General features: G+C 46.0%; 1 protein-coding gene across 2 annotated transcripts in view; it reads right to left on the bottom strand.

Moving 5' to 3' along the window:
• FBH1 (F-box DNA helicase 1) overlaps positions 1-27,567 on the bottom strand; it is a 201,807-nt gene that overhangs the window by 165,164 nt on the left and 9,076 nt on the right. For both annotated transcript variants that reach the window (XM_063926789.1, XM_063926790.1), the window contains exons 6-7: positions 11,030-11,220; positions 8,427-8,510 (exon numbers count right to left, since the gene is read on the bottom strand). In XM_063926789.1, coding sequence (XP_063782859.1) covers positions 8,427-8,510; positions 11,030-11,220 — 275 coding nt within the window. The remainder of the gene's footprint in view (positions 1-8,426; positions 8,511-11,029; positions 11,221-27,567) is intronic.

The following is a 27,567-nucleotide window of genomic DNA, read 5'->3' as shown; positions in this document are numbered from 1 at the left end:
CTTCTGTCCCACTTCTGTGTAAAAATAATGGCGGGGGCTCGTACATATATACAGTGCCCAGCTGTATATATGTGCCTTTTTGCCAAGAGGTATCATAATTGCTGCCCAGGGCGCCTCCCCTCTGCGCCCTGCACCCTACAGTTACCGGAGTGTGCGGGTAGTGTGGGAGCAATGGCGCACAGCTGCAGTGCTGTGCGCTACCTCATGTGAAGACAGGAGTCTTCAGCCGCCGATTTCGATGTCTTCTTGCTTCTGCCTTCTGGCTCTGCGAGGGGGACGGCGGCGCGGCTCCGGGAACGGACGACCAAGGTTAAGATCCTGTGTTCGAACCCTCTGGAGCTAATGGTGTCCAGTAGCCTAAGAAGCGCAACCTAGCCGCAGTTAGTAGGTTTGCTTCTCTCCCCTCAGTCCCACGTAGCAGAGAGTCTGTTGCCAGCAGAAGCTCTCTGAAAATAAAAAACCTAACTAAAATACTTTCTTATTAGCAAGCTCAGGAGAGCCCACTAAAAGCACCCAGCTCTGGCCGGGCACAGATTCTAACTGAGGTCTGGAGGAGGGGCATAGAGGGAGGAGCCAGTGCACACCAATAGTACTAAATCTTTCTTAGAGTGCCCAGTCTCCTGCGGAGCCCGTCTATTCCCCATGGTCCTTATGGAGTCCCCAGCATCCACTAGGACGTTAGAGAAATAAAATTATTATTATTATTTTTACAAAATACTTTCAAGTTTACATATATTGTAGCTTGCATTTACAATATCAAACGATGTCTGCTTCCTGTCTCTGACTATGTGTAGAATCATACACCATACCTGCAAGCACACTGACTGTTTGTGATTCTAGCTTCTGATGAGAGCAGGAGGATAAGTTTAGTGAGCACTCACCCTCCTTGCAGACTAGTTGCCTGGAAGCGTTACAACCAGAGGCGTATCTAGCACGGGGCGAGCAGGGCACGTGCCCTGGGCGCCATGGCAGCCCCAACAGAGGGGGGCGCCACCGGCACCTGCACGGCCCACTCGCCCCATGCTTCAGGGATTCCGCCGGCGCTACCCGCGGCGCTTTCCCTGTCTCCCCGGCTGCTGTGCCTGTCACAATAGACAGGCAGCGGCAGCCAGGAGCCTCCTCCTACTCCCCCCTGCAAAGTGACTGTGTGTACGCGATCGCGTGCGCGATCGCGACCGCGGAGGTGCGCGCATGCGCGTGCGCGACCTGGCGTGCGGCCCCTGCCCTGAACAGCAGTGAGTGCAGGTGAGCGGGAAGGGGGTGCGGGACATTTTTTGTGTGTGTGTGTGTGTGTGTGTGTGTGTGTGTGTGTCGGACAGTGTGCGTGTGTGTTGTGTGTGGGACATTGTGTGTGGGACAGTGTGAGTGTGTTAATTGTGTGTGTGGGACAGTTTGAGTGTGTGTAAATTGTGTGTGTGACTGTTTGTGTGTGTGGGACAGTGTGCGTGTGTTAATTGTGTATGTGTGGGACAGTGTGTGTGTGTTAATTGTGTGTGTGTGTGTGGGACAGTGTGAGTGTGTTAATTGTGTGTGTGGGACAGTTTTGAGTGCGCGTTAATTGTGTGTGTGTGGGACAGTGTGAATGTGTTAATTGTGTGTGTGTGGGACAGTTTGAGTGTGTGTTAATTGTGTGTGTGTGGGACAGTGTGCGTGTGTGTTAATTGTGTGTGTGTGGGACAGTGTGCGTGTGTATCAATTGTGTGTGTGTGGGACAGTGTGTGTTAATTGTGTGTGTGGGACAGTGTGCGTGTGTGTTAATTGTGTGTGTGTGTGGGACAGTGGGAGTGTGTTGTGTGTGTGTGGGACAGTGCGTGTTTGTTAATTGTGTGTGGGACAGTGTGCGTGTGTTATTTGTGTGTGTGGGACAGTGTGCGTGCGTGTGTGTTAATTGTGTGTGTGTGTGTGTGTGTTAATTGTCCCGGCGGTTATTGGCGTCTGTAGTGTGCGCCCCATCCTCCTCCGCTGCCGCTGACAGGAGCGGCGGTGTGCGGCTCTCCCCCTCCTCCGCCGGCTCCGTCCTCCCGTCGTGGCCCTGCAGTGTGTGCCGGTCTCCCCAGCAGCAGGTTAGTCTCTCCCCCCCCCCCCCCCCTCTCTCTCTCTCTCTCTCTCTCTCTCTCTCTCTCTCTCTCTCTCTCTCTCCTCCTGTGGATTGCAGTTTGTAAGTATCATTTTAATTTTTACAGGTACCCCTATTGAATTCTACTGGACAAGTGGACGTGATCGGCGTGGGATGTAGGTAAGTAATCTGTCTCTTATTTTTACAGGTACCCCTATTGGATTCTACTGGACAAGTGGACGTGACCGGCGTGGGATGTAGGTAAGTAATCTCTCTCATTTTTACAGGTACCCCTATTGGATTCTACTGGACAAGTGGACGTGACTGGCGTGGGATGTAGGTAAGTAATCTGTCTCTCATTTTTACAGGTACCCCTATTGGATTCTACTGGACAAGTGGACGTGACCGGCGTGGGATGTAGGTAAGTAATCTGTCTCTCATTTTTACAGATTCCCCTACTGGATTCTACTGGACAAGTGGACGTGACCAGCGTGGGATGTAGGTAAGTAATCTGTCTCTCATTTTTACAGGTACCCCTATTGAATTCTACTGGACAAGTGGACGTGACCAGCGTGGGATGTAGGTAAGTAATCTGTCTCTCATTTTTACAGGTACCCCTATTGGATTCTACTGGACAAGTGGACGTGATCGGCGTGGGATGTAGGTAAGTAATCTGTCTCTCATTTTTACAGGTACCCCTATTGGATTCTACTGGACAAGTGGACGTGACCGGCGTGGGATGTAGGTAAGTAATCTGTCTCTCATTTTTACAGGTACCCCTATTGGATTCTACTGGACAAGTGGACGTGACCGGCGTGGGATGTAGGTAAGTAATCTGTCTCTCATTTTTACAGGTACCCCTATTGGATTCTACTGGACAAGTGGACGTGACCGGCGTGGGATGTAGGTAAGTAATCTGTCTCTCATTTTTACAGATTCCCCTACTGGATTCTACTGGACAAGTGGACGTGACCAGCGTGGGATGTAGGTAAGTAATCTGTCTCTCATTTTTACAGGTACCCCTATTGAATTCTACTGGACAAGTGGACGTGACCAGCGTGGGATGTAGGTAAGTAATGTGTCTCTCATTTTTACAGCTACCCCTATTGGATTCTACTGGACAAGTGGACGTGACCGGCGTGGGATATAGGTAAGTATGTGTGAGTGTGTCAGTGTGCTTTAATAAATTTTTACTGTCACGGTGTGTGAGTTGTGTTTTTATTTGGGTATTTTTTCTGTTGTAGAACTACAGGTACCGGCGGGCCCGTTATTTCCCTGCATGTTGGTACTTGAGGTTCTCCAAGTACCAGCAAGCGGGGGAGGCTTTCTGGGCCTTGTAGTTCCACAACAAAAAACAATATTCTTTTTTTACTTGCATGGCTATCAGCCTCCCATCCACAGCCCACGGATAGGGGGGACAGCCTCGGGCTTCACCCCTGGCCCTTGGGTGCCTGGAGGGGGGGTGACCCCTTGATTTAAGGGGTCCCCACTCCTCCAGGGAACCCCGGCCAGTGGTGACTAGTTGGGGGGGTAATGCCACGGCCGCAGGGACCTACATAAATGTGTCCCCCAGCTGTGGCATTATGTCCCTGGCTAGTGGAGCCCGGTGCTGGTTTTAAAAATACGGGGGGACCCCTACATCTTTTGTCCCCCGTATTTTTGGAACCAGGACCGGACTAAGAGCCCGATGCTGGTTGTCTAAATACGGGGAACCCCTGTCCAATTTTTTCCCAGTATTTAAACAACCAGGACCGGCTCAAAGGGCCCGAGGCTGGTTATACTTAGGAGGGGGACCTCACGCAGTTTTTTTTTACATTTTTAACCCATTCAGACCCTTCTCCATTAAGTTAATGGAAACCCTGGACAACAAAATTGCATTCATGTCCTCCTCCCACTCCCTTCCCAGTCCCAAACACTGATTATTATTTTTTTCTATAAAAATGTACAATATATCATAAGTATGATGAGCAGGCATGCAGCGGGCATTGGCGACTTTGGACTGAGTTGCAAATTAGTGGCGGAGGGCTGGGTCAGTTGATGGTGGGCGAGTTTGTAAGCCATTGGTGGTGGCAGCGGGCATCGGCTCAGAGGCAGTGGCGGGCATTGGCTCGGTGGCGGTAGGGTTCATCGACAGGATTCGGCAGACATTATGGCTGTAGTGCCTCACCGCACGCCACTGACCTCACCGCACGCCACTGGTGTGTGGGACAGTGTGCGTGTGTGTTAATTGTGTGTGTGGGACAGTGTGAGTGTGTGTTAATTGTGTGTGTGTGGAACAGTGTCAGTGTGTGTAAATTTTTGCAGTCCAGTGTGTGTGTGGGGGAGAGGAAAGTATGAGAATGTGTGTGTGTGTAGTCTGAGTGGGTGTGTGTAGGATTTGGGGGTGGCCAGTCTGTGTGTGTGTAATCAGTGTGTGTGGGATGTACTAATGGCCATTTACCGAAGAGAGATATGTATTAAACCACGGGCACTGAGATGCCCTTCTCACTCACCATCCAGCTGGGTGGGCGAGCCGGGCGGGTGGAAAGCCAGCAGCAGGGGCAGCATGCCGGATATCAGCAGCCGAGGGTGGGGGCTGTAATGCACATGCGGAGCCCAAAGCCGGAGATCAGCAGCATGCTGACCGGCAATAAGCAGCTTCTGCTTCCGCGTTCAACATGCTGCTGATCTCCGGCTTTGGGCTACGCAGGGTTCGGGGGATGGGTGTCCTTTGCCGGTGTACTGCAGCTCCGGGGGTGCGGGCTCCAGAGGCTTTCAGCACTGTTGAATATCCAGCTGCCTCAAGTATGTACAGCCCGCACCCTCTGCTGCTGATATCCGGCATGCTGCTGCTGGCTGTCCCCCCGCCCGGCTCGGCCACACAGCTGTATGGTGAGAAGGGCATCTCAGTTCCTGAGGTTTAACACATATGCCTCAGAAAATGGCCTCTGCGGTAAACGATACTAATGCTTACCGTGACAGTAACAGCGGGGAGGAAGGCGCACATCGGGATCCTGCAGCATGAAACAAGAACCCCTTCGGAGCGCAGCAGGCCACACTGAAAAGGGTGCATACCCGGTGCGGTGCTCTGCATCCCGGGTGGTGCCGAAGATGTGGAGTGTCGGAGGTGGCAGAAGCGCCGCAGCTTGGGGTGAGAAACCGCTGCAGCCCTTCCGCTGCTAAACTCCGCAATTAGCCTATTAAGGGGGTGGGCTCCCCTCATCATAGTGCCCCACAGGCCATGTTAATTCTGGGGGTAGGATCCCCTAACTCTATAATGGGAATTTTGGCTCATATCATGTGCTGTAACGTGAATTTTGGCTAATACCGTGTGCTATAATGTGAATTTCGGCTCATACTATGTGGGGTAATGTGAATTTTGGCTCATTCCGTGTGCTGTAATGTGAATTTCGGCTCATACCGTGTGCTGTAATGTGAATTTCTGCTCATACCATGTGGGGAAATGTGAATTTTGGCTCATACCATGTGGAGTAATGTGAATTTTGGCTCATACCGTGTGCTATAATGTGAATTTCGGCTCATACCGTGTGCTATAATGTGAATTTTGGCTCATACCATGTGGGGTAATGTGAATTTCGGCTCATACTGTGTGCTATAATGTGAATTTCGGCTCATGCCGTGTGGGGCAATGTGAATTTTGGGCTCATACTGTGTGCTATAATGTGAATTTCGGCTCATACCGTGTGCTAGAATGTGAAAGGGGCACCAGTACTAGATAGTATAAGGGGTCCTACTACACTGAAGGACACGCCCCTGTTGAGTGACCACGCCCCTTTTCCGGAGCGCGCGCGCCTTCGGCGTGCGCATAATTGCTACCTGCACTCTTTCATTCCACCTTCAAAAATTCAACTTCGACCACTGCACCTACATACACATACATACACACCCTGACATCTTTATATGCAGTGACACCGGTGGCGTCTGCACATACTTTCCTTTTGTATTTTTTTTTTATTATCATTTTATTAATTTATTATTTTTATTAAGAAAAAATTATTATTATTTTTTTTTTTTTTTGGGGGGGGGGGGGGGGGGGCGCCATTATTGATCTTGCCCTGGGCTCCAAAAACCCTAGTTACGCCTCTGGTTACAACAATACTGTGTGGATCACACCCCAGTCTGCTTACTGAGCGTGACTTTGAATCAATCAAAGAACATAAAGGAGGTTGAACACAGCATTAACCTCACACTGACAGCTAGTGCGCTCCCTCCCTGCATCTAACAGCTGTATGGAAGTTATCACTATACCAAGCACAAGGTTGAGCATAGCACAGACTTGGAGCTCAGTCTGTGTTCTCCCCTGTCTGGATATACTATGTGATTAATTGGTCCATTTTCATTTAACCTTGGAGCAAGCACCAATAACTACAACTTGTGTGGCATTAATTATGACTGAGTTTTCAAATATTAATATCACCACCTTGCATATTGGTCACTGTGTTTATCCAATTTCCTAGAAAGGGCCATTTTAGCAGAAGTGATTTTAATTGTGGCACTTGATATTTACCATTTATATATTTATTACTTTTTGAGTTTATTGTGTATAAATGTATTTTAATATGGAACTATGCAAATGTATTTGATTGCTTTCTAATAGGTAATGGGCTCCAATTAGTGAGGTATCTCACTATGGGGCAGATTTATTAAGCCTGGTGAAGTGATAACGTGGAAGGTGATAACGCACCAGCCAATCAGCTCCTAACAGCCATGTTACAGGCTGGGTTTGAAAAATAACAGTTAGGAGCCGACTGGCTGGTGTGTTATCACCTTCCACTTTATCACTTCTCCAGGCTTAATAAATCTACCCCTATTTCCCCTATCCTTTTCAGAGTCGGTTAACCTAGTGCTAACTAGGTGGAGCTGCTATATTGGTTATTTAAATATCAGGACTTTTAATCACATTGCGCCTGGATATTATATTTATTATATACAGTATATACTTTCTGTTTAAGCAATGTAACAAAGCAATGAGGAAGGCTAGTCAGATGGTTGGTTGCATAGGGAGAGGAATCAGCAGCAGAAAGAAGTAATAATGCCAGTGTATAGGTCATTGGTGCGGCCTCATCTAGAATACTGTTCTCAGTTCTGGAGGCCATATCTCCACAAGGACATAAATACATTAAACACTGTACACAGAAAGTAAAACTAAAACGGTGCATGGCCTACATCACAAAACTTACCTGGAAAGACTAAAAGATCTTAATATGTATAGTTTGGAGCAGAGAAGGGAAAGGGAGGACATGACAGAAACTTTTAAATATATTAAGGGTTATAACAAGGTGAAGGAGGGAGACATTTTTCAAAGGAAGAGTAGTAGTAAAAAATTACTCCACAGAAAGGGTAGTGAATAAGTGAATATCCTCCCATCAGAGGTAGTAGAGCGAAGACAGTAGAGCAATTTAAACACACTTGGGATAGGCATATGGATATCCTTACAAAGAACTAAGGAACAAATGGGGTTGAAGTTACCAAAAAAATAAAAGAAAAAGGGTCAGACTAGATGAGCCAAGAGGTTCTTATCTGCCTTCAAATTCTATGTTTCTAATCACCGTTTAACCATTCCATACTGAGGGATTTCTGTCCCCTGGGCTGAGGCCATTTTTGGATATCAGCACTTGTCACATTTCAACATCACAGATTTTTTTCCCCACAGAACTCATCCAAATTATACCTTGTTTTATTTCAGAAGAGTTTGTATTTTCCAAAAATATGACCAAACTTTTTGCTCATTGTAACACGTCAAATAAAATGTAACTAAAATGGCATTGCTGGAAATATATATTTCTGTAGAGCAGGTAATATTGTCTGTTGATCACAGGTAATCACCAACCTATACCTGCTATGGGGCTGCATAATTTGAAATAGAGGACTCCAGTCTTTCAAATGCGTTGCCTCATATATGCAGTCACATTCGTGGGGGAAGACAAATGGGACTCTACACAGCAAAGGGTTTAATAGGGGTTTTTTTCCACATTTATATAGTATAGTATAAAGGCTTCAACTATTAACTGCATTTTCACAGTGCTTGTTTTATGTATGGTATTGCAAGAAAATATTCACAATTTATTCTGCTACTATAATGGCACAGACTGGAGACACAGTCTTGTCTTGGGAATATGTGAAGGAATAGTACTTATAGAGGATAGTTCCTGCTCTGTTACATCTTAGGAGGAATCAGACATTCAGAGCTCCAGCCAAAACTTTGACATCAACTATTCTTTTAGAAGAGAGTATTATCCTGGCCTTATTCATGGGGACTTCGCTACAGACACTCTCTTTCATATTTGATTATGAGGTCCTCCTATAACCCAATACATGTCACAGATAGTGAAGTGGTAAATAAGTGAAAAATAAAGAAATATGTACACACCTGTCACTTCTATTAGGAGAGGTTTTCTGTTGGGAGCTGCTGTTCTCTAGTAGATATAAGCTATAGAAGATATTGTAGTGAATCCTGTAGAAATAGCAAAAGCAGAGTTAACTATAAACACAATTCAAGAAAAATGTAAACTGACTGCATGCTAAACTTTTGCTATTGTATAAAGTTTCAAATGTAACCTCAATATTCATTGAAAATATTAATAGTAAGTAATGTTGATCTACGTGACAGAGAAATGTTAGCAATGTTGAGTGGCAGGGGACACAAGTGTGCTGGATTCTTAACTATGCAATGAACTCAGTACCCCTACCCAAATAAAACATTCATAACCCACACACATAACGTTCAATGCTTCCCTATCCAGATACATTCCCTCTGCACAGTCCCCATAACCTCACATTTTGTATTCCAACATTGCTGGGTGATCATATCATACAACCCACTAAGAACCTAGCAATCTGGGGAAACATTATGTAACAGGTTGCATCTATCCTTGTGTATCAATACCTATTTCCCTATAGATTGTAAGCTTGCGAGCAGGGCCTTCCTACCGCTATGTCTGTCTTTGCCCTGTTTTGTTCTATAACTGTTGTTCTAATTGTAAAGCGCAACGGAATATGCTGCGCTATATAAGAAACTGCTAATAAATAAATAAATAAATTCATACCAATTTCAAAGACACCTTCAAATATGCACACACTCCACTTCCACATACAAAAATAGCCGCACAGAGGACCCTTTCCATCAGTCCACACTAATATCTATCACTGTACCAGATCTGTTGAGACTCCTACAGGTGGTCTAAATGCACGCCCCACCCCATCCTGAATGCATGTTTTCCAGAGAAAAACACTGAAATATGCATGTATGAACTTAAAAACTATCATCGTGCACATGGTCCAAACACAAAAACTGACTTGCTCACAAATCCAAAGGACAACACAGCAGAGGCTTTTATTGAAAGGATAAGCCATGTCAGAACATGGTCCAGATACACAATGGTTTCAATACAATACAAACGGCTTTCTTCAGCAGTCCCTGTTAGCTCTTAAAATAAGGATATAGATGAGGAAGTATATAGGAGTATATAGAAGAAGGTGGTCCCTGTCTAAAGAGGAGAAAAAGGAAAGTAGGATGCACTGCAGTTATATTCCTTTTCCACTGATCTCTAAATACCGGGTTACTGCAAGTGAACGTGCGTTAACCCAGGATTTAGCTCAGTGGAAAAAGGGTCTGCCCAACTCCAACCCTGGTACCTAGTGGGGTTTTACCCAGAAGGTACCTGGGTGAGCTGCAGTGGAAAGTGGTAACCTGGAACCCGTTCACAGCATGGGTAGATCCGCTTTCCATGCTAAAGGTGATGATGTCAACTCCAAGTGCTAGCACTGCGTTCCAAATCCTGGTTTAGACTCGGGACTTAGGCGGAAAGGGGTACCCAGTAAATCTCAAGAGAGCATAATATTTCAAGGCCCCTTAGCAGTTGTACCAGTTTCGGTAGTTCATCTCTCCAAAAGCAGCCATTGCAATATGGCATAAGGTTTTAAAGGTGTATATGAACAAAATACAGTGCTTCTGGCTCAATGTCCTCTGCATAGAACACAGTAACATCGAATGGTTTGATCTTATTTCACAAAACCATGTTTGTCATAATAATAATTTTATTCATATAGTGCTTTTCTCCAGCAGGACTCAAAGTTGCTTTACAGGCATCAAAAACATAGCACAGCGGTTTAGAATTACAGCAAGAGGAAAACAAACCAAAAAAAAAATAAACAATGAATGTAGCGTACATAATGAACTTAATGCAGGGTTGGTGCAGCCATTTTGGGTAATAAATTCCACAGGCTACATAACCCACTCATGAAAGGTACCAGACCGGGCAGCCATTGTGGGTACACTACATAGGTTACCCTGGGTGGAATAGGACATGCCTAATCATGCTCTTTTATTTGAGTGGAGGGAGATTTATTGCTCATTTTTTTCAACATTCAAATTGTTCTTTAACAGACTCCTGTATTTTAAGTTTTATTTATGAATAATAGCGAATGTGTATTTTCCAAATAAAAAAAATCGCTATAAGCATGGGCTTAAGTGTATTTAATACATGACTAGCAGGCGCATGAACTACTGCTGCTAAACTGTACGTATCTTGCAATTGTTGCATTTTTGTATACAGTAAGCATGCAATTGCAATTTTGTTGGTGAACACAAAATGAGTCTGCATTATGGAGCAGAACACTATGCCATTTCCGTATGAAGTAATGAGATTTGCTAGGAATTCTGATACAGTCATCATATCATCTGGCGTAACCTCCAGGCAATCTGGGTCTGCAAGATATTGGATCCAAATAACTACAGATATAAAAGTTCTAGTGCACAGGGGAGATCCATCTGAGCCTAAACTTATCATAGGGTCTCCCAAAGTATGAGAATATATGCACGCATACATTAGCACTTTAGTTAACCTAACAATAACCAATTATAGGTTTCAAGTACACACAGATGTATGTGTTTATTTTTTGATAAACACTTCTTAGTTCAGAGAGAGGAAGATTTATCTAGATTATTTGTAAATGTTACTGTTTCCTTGTTACCTGTTACTTATAAGAATATTCTGCTCTCTCATTGCAAAAAGAATTGTTGCCAGGCAGTATAAGGCTTCCATGATTTCAACCAGTCTTAGTGTTGAGCTAGAATGCTGCAGACATCTTATGAGCCTCTGGAGATCACCTACTTCAGTTGATAGAAGTAGAATTACTGCCACTACAGCCCAAGCATTGACTGTCTGCAAAACACAAAACATTATAAGATTGGAAAGGAGGGTATTAATAATAATAATAATAATAATAATAATAATAATAATAATAATAAAAATAATATTTGCCCATTCCTAGATGTTTTAGACAGAGATAAAAATTATATTAAAAAAGTAAACAAATAATGCTAATATGTTTTGCTAAATTATGTAAGTAACATACTCTTATGAGGTAAACAATAATCTGCCACATACTACACAAATAGAGTACTACTGCCATCTACTGTCTACAGGTAGATCAATAGTCTACAAAACGGAAAAAAGTAGATTATAACTGATTATGATACTTAAAATGCTATATAAAGACTATAGCTTGGGGAGTTCATTGGAATCTCACATGTGAAGTAAAAAAAAAAAACAACAACATGCACCCAAATGCCAAGAAATGTGGTCTAAATTGAATAAAGCAGACGACCTAAGACTGTGCCTTGTGGTATTCCAACTAACAGAGGTAGAAAAGAGGAGGTAGATTCAGGGAAGCAGACACTGAAAGCGTGATTAGATAGGTAGGATGAGAACCAAGAAAGGGCTGTGTCCTGAAGACCAAGGGATTGTACTGTTTATATGAGAAGAGAGTGGTCAACAGTGAGAAAAGCAGCAGAGAGATGTAAAAAATTAAGTAGAGAATAGTGGCCATTTGGACTTAGCAGTGACCAAATCATTCACTACTTTAGTCAGTGCTGTCTCAGTGGAATGTTGGGAACGAAAGCCTGACTAAAGTGGGTCCAATAAGTCGTGTGAGTTAAGAAAGTGTGTAAGGCGAGTGTAGGCATGACTCAAGTAGCTTGGAGGGGCATGGGAGCTGAGAGGTGGGACAGTAGTTTGACAGAGACTGTGTCAGAATTTTGTTTTTTTCAGAATGAAAGTAATCACAGCATGCTTGATCGGTGAAGGAAAGATACCAGTAGAGAGAGAGAGAGAGAGAGAGAAAGATTACAGGGTTTAGATAGTGTTGTGATGAGCACAGGAGACAGAGCTTTACTTACTGTATTTGTGAGGATATAGGCTCTAGAGGAGAGGTAAGTAGCAGGATAAGAAGAGTGTTGATATTTCATCTTCATTTTTGGGATCAAATGAAGAGAAAGTGCCAAAGAGTTCAGGTGGGGAATTGAGCAGATTGCTGACTGAGGAAGAGCATACCATTACATCTCAGATTTTAGCAATCTTGTCCTTGAAGCAAGATCTTGTGCACTGATATTGGCTAGTGAGTTGGGTGAGGAAGGGTTGAGAAGTGATTTTAATGTATTAAAAAGTTGCTTGGGGTTAGAGGTTTGAGCAGAGATGAGAGTTTGGAAATATTTCTGTTTGACAGTGTCCAGAGCAGGGTCTACTATGCTTGGCCGGCAGTCGGGAATCTGGCACACAGCATACCGGCGCCGGGATCCGACTGCTGGAATGCCGGCAGCGGGGCGAGCGCAAAAGAGCACCTTGCGGGCCCTCCAGGAGTGTCGTGAACACACCAAGAGGGAAAATATTTGTCGGTATCCCGGCAGTCGGGATCACGCCGCCGGTATGCTGAGTACCGGGATCTCGACAGCCGGGATATCGAGTGCCACCCTCCAGGGCATTACGATAGGAGTGGCATATAGTCTTTCATTTTTTATTTTATTTTTATTGAAGCACAAGCACAATTTGCAGACATCATGCATAGTAAATATAAATGTGGCATAGTGATATGAATACATTGATCATAATATGACAATATAGTTACAAGTTGTTAAAAAAAACACATTAAAAAACATAGTGCAGAACAAAGAGAAACAAAAATCCACTTGAGAATCATACATAATACAATGATGTCACATGATGCTCAGCTTCACCACTACTACTTCTAATTTTTCCAACCAAAGGAAATGGGAAGCAGCTGCTGCTCTGCAGTCTACTACTTTGAAAAAATGACACAAAACATTGAGTTATATAAAACCAGCATATTGTTAAAGCTTACCTAATAGGAATGAGGGCCAATATGGCTACATGCAAAAGATATAAAGTGAGACTGGTGGAGCTAGCGAGAGCCACCAGACCTTCCATATAGACCATGCTGAAAATAACGTCGAAATAATATGAAGTGGTAGTGCTTAAGTTGCAAGGAATGTCATTATATAGACAATAGCAATAGGGCCCAAAAAAACAAATTATATCTGTAAAACACTATAAAAAAGGTGTGCTAAGTGAGCTGGACATAACATTTTTTTTTTTAAATAAATAAAGATAAAACAGAATGGGAAAAGAAAACAGGGGGGGAAGTGGAACAGGCTAACAGAAGGCAGTATCAGGCACCTGTCCTAACTAGCTTAGTGGATAATGCAGTTTTCAAGTAATTATGTCTTTTACTTCCTGACTCAACCCATCAGACAGCGTGGGAACCTATTTAGAAAATGATGCAATAATAATAATAATAATAATAATAATAATAATAATAGAATAATGACCCATTAACTTAGGTAGAACGCGCTATTGTGGTCAAGGCCTAAAAGTAATATTAGAATAACATATCCAAACCCCAGAAATATTGGACTGATAAACTAAGCAGGACTCGCTACTGTATTCAGTGTTTTAAAAAAAAAAAAAATGCCAATATTAAGGTTAAGCTGACTAGAAATACTGTGAAGGTCAGGAAATAACAAAGGTACACGTTTTACTGCTGAAAATACCATCGTCATCAAAGACAACCGAATACAAATTATGGTTATGCTACTTGGAGATGTATAAGAAACCAGTTGAACTGTACTAGCTAGAAATCATCATGAATTGAAAGGGAGAGGCATAGGGAAGGGGAGGAGAAACAGACAGAAAAACTACTGAACTCAGTTATAATATGAGAATAAAAGCAACACAGGCAACCCTTCACTGAGAGAAAGCTCCAGGAAATTCAGAAAATGTCTCTAATTAGAAAGGGTATCAAGATAAATCACATATCACACGCATATCCAGTATAATAGAAACATAGTTAGCAGGAGAAAAGCAAAAAAAAAAAAATTTCGTGGGCACCACTTTATCTAATTGCCCCTAAAAGGCCTATAAACTGCAATATGACTAACATGGCGGGGGTAAAGATTCCTCATGGGGTGCATCATAGTTAGTGTACTGCGGGGATGCTCCCATCCCCATATACTGATCTTGAATGCCACAGAAATGAGAATCAGGATTTGCACCATAACTGTACATTTCGGTAATGCGAAGATAAGATGTTGGTACAGAAAATAGGATTTTGGTACTTACCAGGTAAATCCTTTTCTTTGAATCCATAGGGGGCACTGGAGTACTCTTGGGATATGGACGGCTTCCATAGGAACAGGGCACTGAATATTTCAATTTAGAACTCTCCACCCCTCCATATCCCAGAGTACCTCAGTGTTTTTTACTGAGCCGAACAGGAGCTATAGAGAGGTTGACAATGGAGAATTACATATAAGATAACGGACAACAATAAAGTTGACACATAACGTTACTGACAACTAAACCGTTGACACCATAACCGATAGAACTTGAAACTTTGAACCAGTCGGTGAGAATGTGTTACCATAAGATCCACTGAACTTACCACAAACTAGGTAAAACTGCTCTGGGTGGGCGTCCAGTGCCCCCTATGGATTCAAAGAAAAGGATTTACCTAGTAAGTACCAAAATCCTATTTTCTTTTTCATCCACTAGGGGTCACTGGAGTACTCTTGGGACGTATCAAAGCTTCCCCAGTGGGCGGGAGAGATGTTTGGCACCTGTAACACTAGGCGGCCAAAGCTAGATGCTGATGCCGCAACCGTATCAAACTTGTAAAAGCGCACAAACGTGTGCACTGATGACCATGTAGCCGCACGGCAAAGCTGCGTCGTAGAAGCCCCACGACCAGCTGCCCATGAAGTTCCCACAGAACATGTGGAATGAGCTGTTACTGATGTAGGCGGCTGTAACCTATCATGAAGGTAAGCCTGACGAATGGTCAGTTTAATCCATCTGGATAAGGTCTGCTTAGAAGCTGGCCAACCCATCGTGGCAGCATCATAGAGAACAAACAACGTATCCGTCTTACGAACTGTAGACGTTCGGGATACATAAACGCGTAATGCGCGTACCACATCCAAAGTTCCAGAATCTCCTGTTAACACAGGAACTACTATTGGTTGATTGATGTGAAAAGATGACACTACCTTTGGTAAGAAAGCGGGATTCGTCTGAAGTTCCGCTCTGTCATCATGAAACACCAAATACGGTAGCTTGCATGACAAGGCACCCAAATCTGAAACACGCCTTGCTGAAGCTAAGGCTAGGAGAAAAATTGTTTTCCAAGTGAGAAACTTAATATCCACTTGTTGTAAGGGTTCAAAATATGAAGACTGTAAGAAATCTAAAACCAGATTCAAGTCCCATGGCGCTGTATGTGGAATGAATGGAGGCTGTACTCTGAGGACACCTTGCAGAAAAGTGTGTACAGACGGCAATAGAGCCAATCGTCTTTGAAAGTAAATTGACAAAGCAGATACCTGCACCTTTAGTGTAGATAAACGCAGTCCTCAAGCTAACCCCGTCTGTAGAAATAGCAAAAGACGGGATAACTTGAAGATGATGACGGAAACTTCCGAGCTTCACACCAACCTATATAGGCACGCCAAATTCTGTAAGAATGAGCTGCCGTAACTGGCTTCCTAGCTCGTAACATGGTTGGTATAACCGATTCTGGAATGCCCGATTCTGGAATGCCCTCTCTTCTTAAGAGGGTGGTCTCAACAGCCACCCCGTCAAACGCAGCCGCGGTAAATCGGGGTAAAGGAACGGACCCTGTTGTAACAGGTCCGGACGAAGTGGGAGCGGCCAAGGATCGTCTGCGAGTAGTCCGCGGAGATCCGAGAACCAAGCTCTCCGAGGCCAATGAGGCGCCACTAGTATGACTGTGGCGGATTCTCTTTTGATCTGTTTTAGCAACAGAGGGAGCAGTGGAAACAGATACACGAGGCTGTACAGCCACGCGATTGTGAGAGCATCCACCGCCACTGCCTTTGGATCTCGCGTTCTGGACACATACTGGGGCGTTTGGTGATTGTGGCGAGATGCCATCAGGTCCGCTTGAGGGTAACCCCACCTCTGGACCAACATGTGAAACACCTCTGGATTTAATGCCCATTCTCCTGGATGAAAATCCCGACGGCTGAGATAATCCGCCTCCCAGTTGTCCACTCCCGGAATGAACACTGCCGACAATATCACTTGGTGATGCTCGGCCCAATTGAGGATTCGAGCTATTTCCCGCATTGCCATGCGGCTTCTCGTTCCTCCTTGTTTGTTGATGTACGCGACCGCCGTCGCGTTGTCTGACTGCACCTGGACAGTCTGAGACCGAAACATGTGTACTGCTTGTCGTAGCGCATTGTAAATTGCCCGGAGTTCCAGGACATTTATAGACAGCAATCTTTCGTGATCCGCCCAGAGACCCTGGAGCTGACAATTTTGAACTACAGCTCCCCAACCTCTGAAACTTGTGTCCGTCGTTAGAATTATCCAATTCCAGGCGCCGAACCGTTTCCCTGCGGTTAGATTGTGTACTTTGAGCCACCAGAGTAGAGATACCCTGGCCCGTGGCGACAACCTCACCCTGTGGTGAATCTGCAGATGCGAGCCTGACCACTGTGCGAGCACATCCAGTTGAAAAGGACGTGAGTGAAATCTTCCGAACTGAAGCGCCTCGAAAGCCGCCACCATTGTGCCTAAGAGGCGAATGCACAAATGTACCGAGACTGTGCGTGGCTTGAGCACTAATTGTACCAGATGACGAATAATCTGTACTTTCTGTTCTGGTAGGTAAATTCTTTGATTTACCGTATCGAGAATCATACCTAGGAATTGAAGTCGTTGAGACGGAATTAGATGTGATTTCTTGAAGTTGACAATCCAACCGTGGTGAACCAGTACATTGTACGTTAGCAACGCATGTTGGAGGAGCATCTGTTGAGACGGAGCTTTGATGAGCAGATCGTCCAAGTAAGGAACTATTGTCACTCCCAGGGATCTGAGATGAGCTATCATCACAGACATCACTTTGGTGAATACCCGAGGCGCTGACGAGAGGCCAAACGGTAGAGCCTGAAACTGGTAATGGTTCTGCCGCATTGCAAAATGCAAGAACCTCTGATGAGGTGGCCAAATCGGAATGTGTTAGTACGCATCCTTGAGATCTAGCGCAATCATGAATTCCTGTGGCTCTAAACCTGCAATTACTGACCGCAGAGATTCCATCTTGAATCTGTAGTAAGTGACGTACTGATTGAGACCCTTTAAGTTCAGTATTGGCCTGACGGAGCCATCTGGCTTTGGTACCAAAAACAGACTGGAATAATAACCCTGACCTTGTTGTTGTACAGGGACCGGAATCAAAACTGCTGAATCCAGCAGGGACTGAATGGAAATTTGCAGAACCGCCCTCTTGTCGTCTGAGAGAGGCAGTCCTGTCTTGAAAAACCGCAGTGGCGGAAGACAGTCGAACTTTATTTTGTAACCTTTTAAACACTAAATTGCGGATCCACCCATCTGTGGATGTCTGGAACCACGCCAAATGGAACGTCTGAAGGCGTGCTTCCACAATTGGAGATCCGAGATGGGCTGGGAGCCCGTCATGCCACTGGCTTGTCGGTGACCTTAGCGTCCTGACGACTGGTGTTGGTTTGTTGGAAACCACGTCCTCAACCTCGTCTACCAGGCGTGGCTGTTCCTCTACCACGGCCTCGAAAGGGCTGAGGTCTAAAGGATTTGAACGCCAGACCAGAGTATTTCCGTCTTGGTACCGTTGGAGGCAATGGTAAGAAAACAGACTTTCCTCCCGTAGCCTCAGAAATCCATTTGTCCTATTCAGGACCAAACAACTTCTCACCACCGTAAGGCAACGCCTCTATACCTCTTTTGACCTCTGCCTCCGCTTGCCAAGAACGCAGCCAGAGTGCTCGTCGTACTGTAACTAGCGACGATGAAATGCGAGAAGTGAGCTGACAGACGTCAGTAGAAGCTGTACATAGATACTCAGCAGCTTCACAGATTTGATCAGCAAGAAGTATAAGGTGATCGTCATTTAGGGCAGACTTGAGTTCTGTTATCCATACAATTAGCGCCTTAGTGACCCAAAAGCCAACCAACCCAGGTCTAAGAAACACTCCTGCTGCTATATACATGGACTTTAGCATAGCTTCTATTTTACGGTCTGAAGGGTCTTTAAGCGTAGTAGCCGTTGGCACTGGTATGGTTAATTTCTTTGTAAGTTTTGACAGACGAATCCACCATTGGCAGATTCTCCCATGTACATGTCACAGATTCTGGAAAAGGGTAACTAGACTTAAATCTGCGAGGTATAGAAAACCGTTTATCTGGATTCTTTCGTGTTTCTACTAACATCTTATTAAGAGATTCCGAAACAGGAAAACACATTGGAGATCTCTTTCGTTTAGTAAAGACGACTTCATCATTTGTCAGAGGCTCCTCAGTTTCCGTAAACTTCAGAGACTGACGCACAGCTCTGATGAGATTATTAATGCCTGGGCTGTCAAAATCTTCACTATCTGACTGCTGGTCTACTTCGCCCTCCTCACCCTCATCTTGCGCACTGAGGTCTGGCATAGAATCGTCAGAATGCAACATAGTAGAAACGGGTAAATCATAAGACAAATGAAATTTATCCCTACTACCCAAAATGGATTTGGACTTATGGCAAGGCTGAGACCCCTCCGGTAGTTCTGGCGGTCTCAGCCGAGACTCAGATCTTGCCGCTTCCCGCTCTTGTCGAGCGGCGGCCAATTCTGATTGCAACCCAGCCATTACATTGGCTAGCATTTCCCATGGAGGTTCCGGGGATGAAACCGGCTTTGAAACCGGAGGCGAAATTGTATTCGTAGCTGAATTAACAAAACATACTGTACATGTGGTAGATCCATCCGGTAACACACTCTTACAGACATTGCAGTGAAACTGCTTTTTAGTCTTTGCTGGTGCCTTACTCATTATGCAGACAGACAATACAATATACAAAAGACAGACACTTGCACGACTCAGTAAAATTGTACTAAGGTGTGTGTAATATATATATATATATATATATATATATATATATATATATATATATATATATATGTATATATATATATATATATATATATATATATGGCCGAAGTGCAGTGCACGTGGCCAGTACTATATGAAACCTGATCCAAAATTCCCACTAACACCCCTGCGCCATCCGGTGGAGTAGAGATGTAGGACAGGAACGTTCTGGAATCATAGGAAGACACAGGAAACATGGTTAAAATGGCCCTCATGCCATGCTTACAGTGAGAATCACAGGTCAGGTTACAACACATGTCTTTATAACCTGTACCTAACTGTGGAATCAATATAGGCTTAACAGCCTATTTGCAGCATATGCAATATTTAAACCCATGCAGCCTATTATAACGCCTGCAGCACGGCATGCAGCCTATGCTCTGTGAGCAGCCTTCTCCCCCCCCCTTCCCACCGTGTACCGCTGCGAGTGGATGCCGGTGATCGGTTGGTACCAGAGCTATTGCAGTGAGCCTGGGAGTCTTCTAGCAGGGAGAGCGGACGTGCTGCAGAAGTCTGCCCGGCGGGTGTGACCGCATGCGGCGGCCGGAGCAGCGGAGTAGCGCTAGTTGGAGCGGTTGTGTCGGGCGCTGAGCCCCGTACAGCGTGATGGTAGTAGCGGCTGGGGCGGGCGCCTGTTAGGAGCGGCGGGTGCGGGCGGCTTGTTACAACATTTTCCTCACACAGCGGGGCGGCAGCGTGTGACCGCCCCGTCCCCCCAGCATACCTTGACTCCAGTAGCGATGGCTGTGACGGGGCTTCTGTCTGGAAGCTCCGTCCAGCTCTTGCAGCAGTCAGTGGGCTGCGTGTGGCTGTGAGGGTGCTCTTTGTGAGGACCGACACGCCATGCGCTGCCTCCGTGCAGCGGCACTATCCCGGACCCACGTTTTTTTATAAACTGGGAAGGGATGTGCTGAAAATTGTAAAAAGTAAAAATGAAAAATAAAAAATATTCAAAAGAAGTGTGGTTGAGCTCCACACAAGCCTTGTTGCTACTTCGAGCACAGAAAAAACACTGAGGTACTCTGGTATATGGAGGGGTGGAGAGTTCTAAATTTAAACATTCAGTGCCCTGTTTCTGCGGAAGCCGTCCATATCCCAAGAGTACTCCAGTGACCCCTAGTGGATGAAAAAGAAATAAAAGAATGCAACATCAGAGATGCATACTGGCAAAGAAGCAGAAGACACGGCTCCAGGGTTAACATGAGTAGCATTGATAGTCTCTGTGGCTGGGTCAAGTTACTCGGGCAAGGAGCTTTTACTATCAAATGGGCCAGGTCATGCCCTGAATCAGGAGATTGGACTGCCATATGAAAAGGGTCACGATCAAAAAGTGATAGTATTCTATCAAATTGGGTATCAGTGTAGGGTATCATGATCTCAGCTAACTCTGTTGCCAGCTGGGTTGCAAAAGCTGCAGTGTGCGACACTGGCAACAGGACTGTCAATACCGATGAAGCTTAAGGGACAGTGGGTAGCAGAAGGCATTCTTCCTGCTGAGGAGCCTCAGACATATTGCAGGGCATAGCGTGAGATGCCAAAAAGCAAACCCATACATATGCATATTACAGAATGCTAATAACAAAGATGCAATTACAGTACCCACTACTATAAGGATGGCAGTGTAAAAAATGTAAATAAATAAATAAATAAAAAACAGTAGGAGGCAAAAACCCCCAGCACACGATAGTGGTAATATACAAAACAAATAAGGTAGCAGTCACAGAAAATAGGATGATGATAATAGAAGACCACTGCTTTTAGAGAGGTGACAGTCCCCACCAACCTGAGCAAAACAGTCCAGGTAACGTCCACTGTGTCTAATAAAAGAGTGTGGTGAACTTCAACAGAGAAGTGATAACAACAGGAAAAGTTAATATAGCAGACAGAAATTATATCCCCAGAGAGCCCCTATATCAGAAACCTGTGAAGAGAAAGTTAAGGACTCCGACTCAGCTGCTTGAATGTTGTTTAGGCTCCAATAAGCAGCAGCAAGTGCAGGATGCAGCCACAGACAGCAAGCTCTGGTGTCCACAGGCATCCAGTAGAGTCACTCACGTGTAGCCAGCTGCACAAAAAAGCCGAGTGTAGCAAAAAGCAGAGGAATTTGAAGGAATATTCATTAACTTCAGGCTGGGTGTAGGAGCGCCTGAAGCATCCAGCATAAATAGTGAGTCTACCATACGTCCCCCGTCTGAGAGATCTAAAACTCCAGGCACAGCAGAAGGACAGCAGATTTGGGATCACAGCTGTGACCTCCAGCAGGGACCAATCCAGAAGGTAAGTTCTCCAGCAGTGTATAATGTAGCCCAGCCTCCTCACCAATTTGCAGTATCCGTAGTTCAGCAACCTCCGATGGATACACGGTAGTGAATGAGGGATCAGGCCCCACTCATGCAGAGTCCCTACAAAAATCGGAAGCCGATAAGCACAGGGCAACTTTGCAGCATGTTATCGACTATAGGAGAGCTGTACAAGCAGCTTACACTGTCTTGCAGTCAGGCAGCATCTGTGATCTGCAGTCTTCAATGCAGGGGAAGAATATCAACCAGGGAGGTCACCCACAGCAGAAGAGGCTCCCAACTTCTGTCAGCTTTTTCGCACCCAAGATGGCGGGGGGCGGTCATATAAGCCTCTACCTTACAGGCTTGACTCCTGTGAAGAAATAGGGGCTCCAGATCCAACAGCAGGAATAAACCACTTCTTAATATAGTGGCACTGCAACAGTCAGCTCTGAAGAGTTAACTCACCCGAATGACTCCCGTGCCAGGTCAGATGAAAGGTCTAAGGCTAGAGCCCAGATGCGGCCATGCTGGGTGCCCGGCCCACCGGAAGTCCTGGTAGATAGTCTTATGCATGAGGCAGTCACTTGGTGTATGAGATTTACGCCACTGATGTTCAACTTTACGTGAGAGTTTTTGCAGGTGTCTTGTTAAAAAGGATTTTAATTACCTTCCGGTAAGTCACTTTCTCGTAGTCTGTAGAGGATGCTGGGGTCCACATTAGTACCATGGGGTATAGACGGGTCCACTAGGAGCCATTGGCACGTTAAGAGTTTGAGAGTGTGGGCTGGCTCCTCCCTCTATGCCCCTCCTACCAGACCCAGTCTAGAAACTGTGCCCGAGGAGACGGACATCTTCGAGAGAAGGATTACACAAATAGTGGCGAGATTCACACCAGCTTACACACAAGGCAACCCAAGCTAACTAGCTTGAAACATCAGCAATGGCTGAACAAGATTAATTACCAAGTAACAAGACAGTACTTACCCAGAACTAAGCAGTACTGAACTAAATAACCACTGCAGGATAACGAAGCGCTAGGCGGGCGCCCAGCATCCTCTCCGGACTACGAGAAAAGGATTTACCAGTAGGTAATTAAAATCCTATTTTCTCTTACGTACTAGAGGATGCTGGGGTCCACATTAGTACCATGGGGATGTACCAAAGCTCCCAGAACGGGAGGGAGAGCGCGGAGGCTCCTGCAGAACCAATTGACCAAACGTAAGGTCCCCAGAGGCCAAAGTATCGAACTTTGCGAACGTGTTCGACCCCGACCAAGTAGCTGCTCGGCAGAGTTGTAACGCCGAGACACCCCGGGCAGCCGCCCAGGAAGAACCCACCTTACGAGTAGAGTGGGCCTTAACAGACGTAGGACACGGCAAGCCTGCCGTAGAATACGCATGCTGGATAGCGAACCTGGTCCAGCGAGAGATTGTCTACTTAGAAGCAGGACATCCAATTTTCTTGGGATCATACAGGACAAACAGAGAGTCCGATTTTCTGTGACGAGCAGTCCTCCTCACATAGATTTTTAGAGCCCTTACAACATCTAAGCACTTTGATGAAATTGAGGCGTCAGTCACAACTGGCACCACAATAGGTTGGTTGATATGAAATGCAGACACAACCTTCGGAAGAAACTGCTGACGTGTCCGTGTTGGAAGATCAAGTATGGGCTTTTACATGACAAAGCCCCCAACTCCAACACACATCTAGCAGAAGCTAAGGCCAACAAAGTGACAGCCTTCCACGTGAGAAACTTGACCTCAACCTCCTGTAGAGGTTCAAACCAGTCCGACTGGAGGAACTGTAACACCATGTTAAGATCCCAGGGCGCCGTAGTCGATACAAAGGGAGGTTGGATGTGCAGAACTCCCTTCAAAAAAGTCTGAACCTCAGGGAGGGCAGCTAACTGTTTCTGGAAGAAAATGGATAGAGCCGAAATGTGGACCTTTATGGATCCTAACCTCAGGCCCATATCCACACCTGCTTGCAGAAAGAGGAGAAAACGTCCCAGTTAAACTCCACCGTAGGAAACTTCTTGGACTCACACCAAGACACATATCTTTTCCAAATACGATGGTTATGTTTAGACGTTACTCCTTTCCTAGCCTGTATCAGGGTAGGAATAACCTTGTTCGGAATGCCCTTCCGAGCTAGTATCTGGCGTTAAACCTTCATGCCGTCAAACGTAGCCGTGGTAAGTCTTGATAGGCGAACGGCCGCTGCTGCAGCAGGTCCTCCCGAAGAGGAAGAGGCCTCGGCTCTTCTAGCAGTAGATCCAGAAGATCTGCGTACCAAGCCCTTCTTGGCCAGTCTGGAGCAATGAGGATTGCCTGAACTCCTGTTCTCTTTAGGAGTTTGAGAACTCTTGGAATGAGTGGAAGTGGAGGGAACACGTACACCGACTGGAACACCCACGGAGTCACTAGGGCAGTGATGGCTAACCTTGACACTCCAGCTGTTGTTGAACTACACATCCCAGCATGCCCTGCATCAGTTTTAGCATGGCCAAATAGCAAAACTGTAGCAGGGCATGCTGGTATGTGTAGTTCAACAACAGCTGGAGTGTCAAGGTTAGCCATCACTGCACTAGGGCATCCACCGCCACTGCTTGCAGGTCCCTCGACCTGGAACAATACCAACAAAGCTTCTTGTTGAGACGAGAGGCCATCATGTCGATTTGGGGTACTCCCCAAAGATCGGTTACCTCCTTGAACACCTCCGGATAGAGATCCCACTCCCCTGGATGGAGATCGTGTCTGCTGAGGAAGGCTGCTTCCCAGTTGTCTACTCCCGGAATGAAGATTGCGGACTGCGCAAATGCGCCTTTTTCTGGCTAGAGGATGATTCTGGTTACCTCTGACATTGCAGCTCTGCTCTTCGTTCCGCCTTGTCGGTTTATGTAAGCCACTGTCGTTATGTTGTCCGACTGTACTTGAACAGCCCGATTTCTCAGAAGATGTGTCGCTTGGAGAAGACCGTTGTATGCGGCTCTTAGTTCCAGAATGTTTATCGGCAGACCGGCTTCCAGACTTGACCACCTTCCTTGGAAGGTTTCCCCTTGAGTGACTGCGCCCCAGCCCTGGAGACTTGCATCCGTGGTTATAAGGATCCAGTCGTGAATCCTGAACCTGCGGCCCCTACAGAAGGTGAGGTAATTGCAGCCACAAGAGGAGTGAAATCCTGTCCTTTGGTGACAGACGTATTCTCTGGTGCATGTGTAGATGAGATCCCAACCACTTGTCCAGGAGATCCAGTTGGAAGGACCGAGCGTAAAAACTCCCATAGTGTAGAGCCTCGTAAGAGGCCACCATCTTCCTTAGAAGGCAAATACACTGATGAACCGACATCCAGGCTGGCTTCAGGACATCCCGGACTATTGATTGTATCACCAACGCTTTTTCCTCTGGAAGAAACACCCTCTGCACATCCGTGTCGAGGATCATTCCCAGAAAGGAAAACCTCCTGGTTAGTTCCAAATGTGATTTGGGGATATTCAGGATCCAACCATGTTCCTTGAGAAGCTGGGTCATGAGAGCTATTGACTGAAACAGCTTCTCCTTGAACGATGCCTTTATCAGCAGATCGTCCAGATACGGAATTATGTTCACCCCGTCTGCGGAGGAGAACCATAATTTCCGCCATCACCTTGACCCTTGGTGCTGTGGAGAGGCCGAATGGTAGGGCCTGGAACTGAAAATGACAGTCCAACAGAGCAAATCGGAATGTGGAGGTACGCATCCTTGATATTCAGGGATACCAGGAATTCCCCCTCTTCCAGACCTGATATCACTGCCCTTAGAGACTCCATTTTGAACTTGAACTCCCTCAGAAAGGGGTTTAGTGATTTTAAGTTCAGAATGGGCCTGACCGAACCATCCGGTTTCGGTACCACAAAAAGGTTCTAATAGTAACCTGTGTTCTGCATTTGAGGAGGGACTGGTACAATGACCTGGGCCTCCACCAACGTCTGGATGGCTCCCTGTAGGGTAGCCCTGTCTGCTGGCAAAGCTGGCAAGCCCGATGTGAACAACCGATGACGAGGGAGATCTTGAAAATCCAGCTGGTACCCCTGGGACACAATATCTAGTACCCAGGGGTCCAGGCCGGACGACACCCAGACGTGACTGAAATGTCTGAGTCTCGCCCCCACCGACCCTACCTCCAGGCTGCGCTGTCCACCGTCATGCGGAGGATTTTGGCGCACCTGAAGCAGGCTTCTGTTCTTGGGAACCTGCCGCAGCAGGTGTCTTGGATTTTGGTCGGCCCCCTCTAAAGAAGATGTTGGCCGGTTTGGTCTTTCTTGGTTTAGAAACCCGAAAGGACTGAGATGCAGGTGAAGAAAAAGATTTCTTCGTAGCAGGAGCTGCTGAGGGAAGAAAAGGGGACTTACCCGCTGTAGCCGTGGAGATCCACACATCCAATGCTTCCCAAAGAGAGCCTGACCTGTGTAGGGTAGGGTCTCCACACCTCTCCTGGATTCCGCGTCGGTAGACCACTGGTGCAGCCACAGTCGTCGACGAGCTGAGACGGACATGGAAGAAATTCCTGCACCCATTGAACCCAGGTCTTTCATGGATTCCACCATAAAACCTGTAGAATCCTGAATGTTACGTATCCAAATCCTCAAGTAACGTGCCTGACCACTTTACTATAGCTTTAGAAATCCATGCACAGGCAATAGTAGGACGGGATATCGCCCCTGAAGCCGTGTATATGGATTTGAGCGTAGTATCAATCTTGCGATCAGCCGGCTCCTTTAAGGCGATTGATCCTGGGACAGGTAAAACCACCTTTTTTGAGAGTCTGGATACAGACGCGTCCACTATGGGTGGGATTTCCCATTTTTTTTCTATCCTTCTCAGGGAAGGGGAAAGCAACCAGAACCCTCCTAGGGATCTGGATTTTATTCTCTGGATTTTTCCATGCTTTTTCAAATATAGCATTTAATTCTTTGGACGCAGGGAAGGTTAGCGAGGCTTTCTTATTGTCAGTGAAGTAAGCCTCCTCAACCTGTTCAGGTGTTATGTCAGTAATATTCAACACATATCTAATAGCCTCTATCATCAACTGCACCCTTTTTGCAAGAGATGCAGCCCCCTTGAGCACGTCCCCATCACCGTCTGCCGTGTCAGAGTCGGTATCCGTGTCGTCTTGCATGATCTGGGCAAGAGCACGTTTGTGGGCCTGAGGTAACAGAACCGGACCAAACTGCCACAGAATTCTGTAAAACCTGAGTTGCAGATTCATTCTGAGCAACCCTAGCAGAAATCTGAGAAATCATAGTTTTGATAGAGGATAACCACTCCGGCTCCCTTGTTGGTATCTGCGTTACAACAGTGCAATCCTGATTACATGGAATGAGATCATCCTGAGAGGACATATCCTCTGCAGCATATGACACAGAGTCCCTGGACATAGCATAATGGAGATCACAGACACTACACACACACACACACACACACACACACAGGGTAGGTTAGACAGAGTTTCCCCCCTGAGAACGGCAAGAGAGACACAGAGATCAGAGCCAACCCACTCACAGCGCTGTTATATATAAAGGACACCCCTTATCAGCGCCCACTGTGTACTGTGTTGCACAGATCTAATTCACCGCCTCCCCGCCTTCCCTTCTACAACCCCCTGATACCACACAGGATAGCTGGAGTTGCTTGGGGGGACAGCTCTGTCAGCGTCTGTGTCCAGGAACTGCAGGCAGGAAAATGGCGCTGAACGCTGCTGGGTCTGCTCTGAGGAGAAGCTCCGCCCTTTGAAGATGGCGCGTCTTTCCACACAAATTCTTTATACTGGCCTGGGGATTCCGTTCCCTGTTGAGCGTCTGAGTACGGAGGATTGTGACGCTAGCCTGGGGATTCAGTCTCCAGTTAGCGTCTGTGACTAGTGTAGGGTATTAAGTCGCTGGCTCAGGACGCCCCTCAAAGCGCCAATACTGTGTGCC

Source organism: Pseudophryne corroboree, chromosome 6 (genome assembly GCF_028390025.1).
Source record: "Pseudophryne corroboree isolate aPseCor3 chromosome 6, aPseCor3.hap2, whole genome shotgun sequence".
NCBI classification, from domain to species: domain Eukaryota; kingdom Metazoa; phylum Chordata; class Amphibia; order Anura; family Myobatrachidae; genus Pseudophryne; species Pseudophryne corroboree.
This window is presented reverse-complemented; position numbering and strand designations above follow the sequence as displayed.